Source organism: Haliaeetus albicilla, chromosome 19 (genome assembly GCF_947461875.1).
Source record: "Haliaeetus albicilla chromosome 19, bHalAlb1.1, whole genome shotgun sequence".
NCBI classification, from domain to species: domain Eukaryota; kingdom Metazoa; phylum Chordata; class Aves; order Accipitriformes; family Accipitridae; genus Haliaeetus; species Haliaeetus albicilla.
The window spans coordinates 13681099-13689638 of record NC_091501.1 but is presented as its reverse complement, the minus strand read 5'-3'; the positions used below and the strand labels follow the sequence as shown (position 1 = coordinate 13689638).

At 45.1% G+C, this 8540-nt stretch overlaps 1 protein-coding gene across 7 annotated transcripts in view; it reads right to left on the bottom strand.

Moving 5' to 3' along the window:
- Positions 1-969: 969 nt before the first annotated feature.
- The window catches only part of CACNA1C (calcium voltage-gated channel subunit alpha1 C), a 490677-nt gene continuing 483106 nt past the window's right edge, over positions 970-8540 (bottom strand). For all 7 annotated transcript variants that reach the window (XM_069807710.1, XM_069807711.1, XM_069807713.1 and 4 more), the window contains one exon: positions 970-8432. In XM_069807710.1, the coding sequence (XP_069663811.1) occupies positions 8136-8432 (297 nt within the window). In that variant the 3' untranslated portion in view covers positions 970-8135. The remainder of the gene's footprint in view (positions 8433-8540) is intronic.

Below are 8540 nucleotides of genomic sequence, written 5' to 3'. Positions count from 1 at the left end.
CACCTCATGGTTTTCCCACAAAGCTGTAGCCCGGCCCCAGGGAGCTCAGCGGGGTTTCCAGCTCAGAGAACTTTTCAGCGAAGCTGAGCCGTTTGCCCGGCTTCGACCGACAGCTGAGAGCGCGGCGGTTTCGTACGGTTTTGTGGTGGCAAACGTCTAACTGAAGGCCCGTCTGAGCCTGGAGATAACGAGGCTTCTGACGATCGTCTGCAATTCCAGTGCCTCATGCTGATGACATCCACAGGTTTTAATCACCTCCTGGGTTCTACCATTTTGTGACACCACTAATTAACAGTAGCAGCAAAACCTGCAGTTCTGACACTTGCGTGCAAGTCGGGGGAAAAAAAAAATACATGTAACTGAAGAAAAACATTCTTTTTTCTTTAGACATTATTTTGCTCCATTTTATACCAACCTACTTGGACTGAGTACACTATGATTTATAGTGCTGCGACAGGAAATACAGCGCTCAGCTGGCATTGCAGCGTAATTGCTTGATAACCATGGTAGAACAAATTTGTTCGATCAAAAAGTAAATGCGTGGTATGCTACTTATCATCTCATTAGCTTCGTAGCTTATGTATATACTAATTACACTGTATTTAGGCTGTGGGCATTCATTTTTGTTGCATACGCTTCGTAAAAAAGAATCCTGTGGAGAAAATGTTAAGTGTGTGGTTATGCTTGAGTCACACTTTGGACATCATGACATGGCAGAATTTCTGTAGTGACAACAACACCACAGAGAACAGTTGGATTTCCTAAGTTACTGTTTAGCAGGGCAGGCTGTGACTGTCCAAGACTGTTCTGCAGTCCCTTAAATGTACAAGGGAGCCCACGAACGGCAGCAGGACTGACGATGGAAAATAAGGGGCTGCAGGAAGCTGTCTTATTTTTCAGTCACTGCTGACAGAAGGGAGCAATGTCGTAGGAGTTCTGATAACATTTACAATATTAAACAAATCTGGACATTGTTTAGAAATTTATTAGCAATTTTAAAATAACATCATTCCTTAGATAAAAATGCAATCTTACAGGAATATACATTTGTCCCACACAGAGATGACCCTATAGCTCACTGGCGGGCCATTCGCGCTAACTTTCCTCTGTTGATTTTAAAACGTGCGAGAGGGCAAGACGGACTCTGGCACTGATGACAGGCTTACATGACGGTTACAAACTGTACAGCATTATTTACAAAAGCATTTCTGTGGGTTCATGAAAACTAGATATAAAATTGTGGAAGGAGGTAAAGAATTGAGACAGGGAAGGGCTTGGGTAGAGGTGCAAGGAAGGGCTGGGAGGGTGGGCAGGGAGCGTAGGGAAGAGTGGGAGAGGAGGTTTATATCTGGACTGATTTATACTTGAGAGAGTTCATTTTACAGCTCTGGGCAATTCAAATGAAGGCAAAACACTTATATTTATCAACATTTATAGCTGATGATCAGAGCAGGAAATGGTGCTCCAGGGCCTGAACTTAAGAGGTGCTGAGGAACCCCATCTTCCCTGAAGTCACTGGGAGACACAGGTATGCAGTACCTTGCCAGGCCAGACCCAAACCATGGAGACGCAGGCCAGATACAGTACCCCCCCCCCAGGCGTTAAAGAGTTTTGATCCTGCAGTGCTCAGTCATTGGCGCTGATGTGAATTCAGACTGAGTGAGAGATCAGCTCCTAAATTACACTTTCACTCCTGAAACTGGACTAGATTCCAACCACTTCTTGCCAGAATTCACCCAAAGCAACTTATCCCTTGCTCTACCAAGCGGTAATTGTTTGGAGGGAGATTTCATCATTCAGAATTGATTTTTAAGGCAGTTTTAAAAGTATCTCCCCCTTTTTTGTGTGTGATGCAGCAATGTTTGTCAAAGAAATATTTACAATCTCACTCCCCCTCCTCTGAAATCTTTCCACATTCAACCTGTCAAGACTGAATAAGCCTGAACCAATCACTTCTATGAGCAATCAAAAGTTGATGATGTTTAGGTAGTATTGGCTGCCAGTCTACCTAGGTGCTTGAGATGGGAGGAGACTGGCTTAGGATGCTTAAAATATCAAAAGCATTACAGCCTGTTTGGGAAAGAGCGTGCGTTTTGCCTGGCTGGGCAAAAATGCAAAATGCAACAGAAAAACACGGGTATTTCATCATCTGAACGATGAGGCTAACGAATGGTGTCTCTGTGGGTCTGTCTTGAATAGGAAAATGCTTTGGAAAGGGGCCATTCAAACACTGGCAGAAAAATCTGTTGCTGGGTGGAGTGATGCCTGCTCTCGCCTGGGCTTGCCCCCACCCCGCTGGGCCTGGGATGCAGCCGCTAACCCTGGCCTAACGTAAGGGCTGGGCAGAGTGCCGTGGACTTCAGGCTGTAGGAGTGGAGGCTATCTGGGTGATGTGGGGTAGAAAAACAACAGCATGGGAGCATGGAGATGAGCTCCTGATGGTGCCTAACTAAGCCCTTGGTAATGCTAATGAAGATTCCCTTATTACATCAGTCATTGGTGCTGCTCCTTTCAATTAGCCCTTTAGAAAGGGACTTGATTAAGTTGCCTAATTGTCTCCTGCCACCTGAGATCTCTGCCATTGGTGTGGGGCTGATAGCTGTGACACCAGCCCTGGGGAAGAGTTGTGTCTTTCCAGACCAGCGGCTGCAGGCCGGGCAGAGTACTGTAGGCTATCTCAGGTGGCAGTAGATGCCAACATTTAGGCAACTGAGTCGAGCCCTGTGCCCCTAAAGAAGGCCTGTTTTTTACACTCAAGTGTTAACAGTTGAGTCAAGTCCCCCATATGGGGCAGGGGAAGGATGGAGGTTTTAACTAGAACACTAACGTTTGTACCAGCAGAGGGTTTTTTCCATTCCAGTGTGATGCTACTGACTTCTCTGAAAGCAATTGTAGCCCAGTCTGTCTTCAGTACAAGACATATCTCTCGGTTGTGCTTCTGCCCTCATCTGCCCTATCTCAGGGAGCTGTAGCAGCAAGGCCATAGTGGTTTCAGCTATCCAGAAACAAAGCAACAACAGAGAGCAAAGCTCCATGGACTGAGATCCTATTGGAAACCTTCTGGGTCCCTGGGCTTGCTAATCCAGAATAAAACTTTTAAAACTTTGCAACAATCAAAAGAAGAAAAGAAGAAACCCTGTGCAGCTATTGACGTTTATATTTCTTAAGACTTCTTTGGAGAAGAAAATAAATGGAGGAAAGATCTAATCAAATTTTTGGGGCCCTAGTTCTGTTTTCCACATTCTTTGCATCAATACAACTTCCTTGGCCTCTTAGTGCCCTCCAGCATTGCGTTAGCAAGATGGGAACTGGGGCTTCTGATGGCCTGGAATATTTTTATATGTACTACAGTTCTCATTATGGGAACTGAGAAAAAGCTCATCACTACCAGAAGCCCCCAACTGGATTCCTCTTAATTTTATCAACTTTGTTGTGCTCCAAATTCCCCATTCAGTGTTCCTCTCCACCCCTTGCCGCCCCTGCCACAGGGACAGTCACAACGGGACTGTGCATGTATCTTAGGATACTCAGTTCTGTCTCGGTACGGCTGCTTCACTTCAGCTCACTGGACCAATGGGTTGGAGTTCTCATCTACACATACGAAGCAAGGCCTCCAACTTCATCTATGACACAGGTGAACAACCCCAAGGCCTTGCAGTGCTGTCACCTCATATGATTGTGTCTGTGTGCAAACGCGCATACATTTCATACAGCAATCTGAAACTATCAGGCAGAAACGACACAGGAGCCTGGCTGAGACCCATACAACTGTTATATTGGCGTCAGTCTAAAGAAAGCAATGATACATTGCTTTGGAAATTATCAAGAAATGTAAAAAATGCATTTGCCCTTTTTTTTGTTGTTGTCATCATCATTGTCGTAGTCATCAGGGGCAGGGTTCTGAGTCAGAAAACAAAGCAGAAATAGATGCAATTCTGTACATGGCGCCTCTCTGGCTGTCCCTCCATGCTGGGGTGTGGTGGGCAGGGTAATAAAACAGGCGGGACCCCTGCAGTAGCAGCAGCATCTACACCATCATCGTTCACATGTCCAGCTGAAGAGGCAGATGATGCAGAAAAGGTCTGTGGATAATGAAACTCCAGCTCTGGATCATGAGTTCCACTTTCTTCCCCGTCACGTCAGCCACACAGAAATAAGGAAGAAAAAAAGAAACGCACCCGGTGCAGCTGGCCCAGTACTGCCTGGAATAATGAGCAGGAGTGATATAGGGAGGAGGTTTGTTGTTTTATAAGAAATGTCTTTAGTCTGCAAGTCAGAGATGCTCAGTGGCAAACAGCAGATTGCTTTCCCCCATTCTTTCCTTTCCTTCCATGCCACTCTTCAGCCGTCAGATCCTTCAGAGCTTCCATCCACAGCACAGTGATTGTACCCACCATCCACTCCAATACACAGGGAAAGAAGGACACTCCAGGAACTAAATCTGCCCCTGCCTTCCCACCGTCCCCCAGACTCTACCTCACCTGAAGGAGGCAGTAGCTCTTTGCTCAGGCCTGTCACAATGTGTACATTGGAAGTACCTCAAGTGAAAAAAAAAATATACACCACCCTCCCCAGAAAGAGAAATTTGCACAGCTGGCATCAGCAATTACTAAATTTAACACCTGCCCTTCAAACCGCGAAAGTCATCTGCATTCTCTGCTAGCCATGTGTTTTCCACTCTGCAGGACCTAAGGGGTCTTCCAGCGGGGAGCGGAGTTTCCCCTGGCCATTGTAGGCTCTGACCCCTGAGGGAGTCACAGCTTTCACTGGGAATGCGTGGGGCATAATCCTTTCCACCATTTTCCTTCCCGTCAAGAAAAATCCTAAAAGATGATGTCGGCTGTCAAGCATCCAAAATGCCCATTGCCACTACTAATTTAGATCAATACTTTGTTTCTCAGGAGCAGAGAACACCTCTATCTCCCACTGGGAGGGTCAGATGGACTGTCTAGTGGCAGAAAATGAGATAGGGAGCCCTTGCAGTGACTTCATTTTCAGAAACAGCCAGGCACAGCATTATTTCCTTTCAAGTAGCTTTGGAGCACATCAGTGCTAGCAGCAGCAAACTCCCAAAGGGAGATACGTTTGTGTGCCCATCTCCATACAGGCACGAGGGATGGAAAGGGTGAGACTGACAGACATCAGCCGGTTACTTTCTCCAGGGAAGTGTTGAATTAGGACTTTGATGCCAGGTGGTTGTATAAATGGATTTGTATTTCTCTAGTTTAAAAGGATGTGGTTTTTTTCAAGGTATCTTGAGCTGCTACTGGCCAGTTCAAAATGACACTGAAAAAAGTGCACTGTCAAAAGTACCCTTACTATTTCTGCCTTATGCCACAGAGAATCAAAAAGAAAAACAAGGGCATTACAAAAAGAATGTAATCAACATATACAATAAGTTATGTTCTCAGACATCTGCAGAAGCTCAAGATTTGAATGAAAGTTTAGCTCTGAGTCAGATCACACCTCCTAGCTCAGCACTGATGTGCAAGTTTGTGAACCGTTTTGAGAAGGGAGAAAAAACAGCAGTAGTCTAGACAAAAATCAGTTGCATAATCTAACAATACCTGCCTGGTTTTTCAGCCTCTCTCACAGGTTAGGGCCAAGTATCAGTGTGAGGAAAGTCAAGAGAGGTTCACACTCACTAGTAGGGAAATATGGCTAGGACATGCTGTGCCGTCAGATGTGTTGTGACTAGAATCTGATCCATCCACTAAAGTCTAGGAAGAGGGATAAGACCGTGCATAAGAAAACAAAAAAGTCACTTAACATCTGCATCTGGACCAGACTGGAGCAATTCTCCTAAGCAACAATCCAGAGCTCTCTCCCTCACTTGCCCTCTGCTTTCAGTCCAGACCAGAGTTAAAACTACTTTGTTAACGATTCTGCCTCTGGCATTTGCTTATCCCAGGACCCTGCTAGAATTGATCAGGGTTAGCTATTTAATAAAAGAAATTTGAAAGCAGATTTTTTTTTCCCTGCTCCTTGAATTGCTGGTGCCAGCTGAATATGTAGGATGGATCTGCCAAATCAGCTTGAGGGTCTTGCCACTCTCCAGTGGGACAAGACCTTTAGAGAAACTGAGCAAAAGGAAAGAGAACAAAGCCTGAATAAAATGTCCCAGTCTTGGGAAGAAAGATTCTCTACCAATAAAGTCATCGTGCATGTTTAAAGGGAGTGAGGAAGAAGGAAAATGAACACAAGATATGCAAAATCAGTAACGTTCAACCTGTCAGTGGATTGCAGAAGAGTTACTTACACCAGGTACACTTTGTTCATTGTACAAATTAAAAAAGGAAAAAAAATAGTACCCCTTTCCCCAACCACACGTAGAAAAGCACTTAAAAGTTCAAAGGTAAAGCTTGGCACATTCCAAATACGAAATGATTCACTTGACATGCAGCAAAATATACAAGAAGTGATTCTTTTTTTTCTTTTTTTTTTTTAAACAAACTTAATTCGATTCATTATCTTTGCTTGGCACAATTGCAATTCATTTTAAAAAAATATTTGAAAAATACTGAAACTGACCTGAATTCAAGTATAACGGTTTCTTCAACAGAAACATTATCAATGCAATAAAACATCACACGGAATATATTGAAGCGTAACGCCTTCTGGTTTTTTTTTTTTTGTTTCCCCCCACCCCCGCAATTTTTTTCTATACAGTTTTAATGCCAACACAACTTACAATTGTATTTTAAAATTAATATTATTGCATTGTTTTTGCATATCTTGTGGAACAGAAAATGCAAAGAGTTACTGATTCCCCTTTCAAAAGCAGAGACAGTGGTTTGTTTTTGCATTCAAATGGCCCCAGATACAGATCTCCTGCAGCTCAAACCAGGATGTGGAGAACTGCATGCACTTACACACGCACACTCACGCGCGCACGCACACTCGCTTGGTATTGCTCCCACACTCACAGATATACTTAGCACTAAAAAGAACCCAAATCAATCACTCAAATGTGCAAGACTATATCAAGTGCATTGCCTACTATCTTTAAATTATAAAACAACAACAAAAAAAGGAGGTTTCAATTACTAGCAAATAAAATTACAAATTCTTGGTGTACATAATGGTTGGTAAAACTTGTCTATCATTATACTTCTACCAAATTTCAATGGAGAAAAAACCCCAGTTTAAATAATACATGATCAAACCAATTTAACATTTGCAAAGGTGAAAATAAACCAAAACAAAAAGGTAGGTGATTACAAAACGTTGTAAACACTCCCTTCTCCCTCCAAAAAAAAAAAAAAAAAAAAAAAAAATTAGTCAAAATAAAAACTGCAACATGCTTTCAAGAAAATATCAAACTGCAAAACAAGGAGAGATCTCCGCCAGCCCAGCGCCACCTCAGAAGCGCGGGGCGGTTGGCTCAGCTCCACCGCGGAGCCGGCTCCCCGCTCTCCCGCTGGCTGGCGCGGCTGGCTGTCTGAGCTCCAATTGGCCGGCAGAAGACTGCCTAAGCTCGGATTGGCTGGCAAATGACTGCTCGAGCTCTGACTGGTTGGCAGGAGTGGCTGCCTGAGCTTGGATTGGTCGGCAGAGACCGCTGCCGGGCAGTCTGGGCAGGGTTGGGCAGCGCTGCCGGCTGCCCCTCGGGCGCCCGCGGCCTTCTTCTGCTTCCTCCTCCCCTTCGCGGTACGGGAATCCACAGCAGAAGAAGTCCTCCTCTCCTTCCGAATCAAAGGGCCTTGGCTTTATGGAGACGGTGAGGCTCATACAGAATATGTGCAAAATGATTTTTACAAGCAAAGTTGAAAGACACCCGTTTGGCGCAGGGTCCTTTTGGCTAGGGCCATCCACAGGAAGCTGAGGTTCCCCTTCACGCTTGGGAGGCGGTCGTCGTTCCTTGTGCAGGGACTGAAAAAAAAGAGGGAGCTGGCTCTCCTCCTCTTCCTCCTCCTCCTCCTCCTCACTCTTGCTTCATGGACACGTGCTGGGGTTATATCCGCTCCTGAAAAGCTTTCTTACACCACCCAACTCTGCGACTCGTCCCAACAGAAATGAATGAAGAACGCTGTTCCGGTTACTCCAGGTCACGAGAACAGTGAGGCACTTCTGAAACAAACCCATTAGGAACATTGAAACAAATAAAAAACCAGCATCGCTTCCAGCCCTGGCAACTACAGGCTGCTGATATAAATCCTGCTGTCCTTGAGCTCCTCCTGACTTTTTCTACAATCCGGGTTCTGCACCTCTTCCTCTTCCTCTCCTGCACTGTCCTGCCCTGGGTCCCTGCAGTTAACAAAAGGCAAGAGGTTGCCATTGGGGCTCTGCTTGCTGTTACCATTGAGAATGTTGTCTGCTGCATTTTCCATCTCTTCTATCGTCATGTCACAGGCATCTGCGAGCTCCTGGGTTGTGACCTCAATGAACTTTGGATCTTGAGCAAACTGCATCAGTCCTTCCGAAATCAAGACCTTCAAAAGCAGGTAGGGAACCAGAGACAAAGACATACGTTAGTACCCTGCATCATCAGCCCTGTCGCACCCCTAACGCAACGCTCATTACGGCTGTATTTTCCCTAG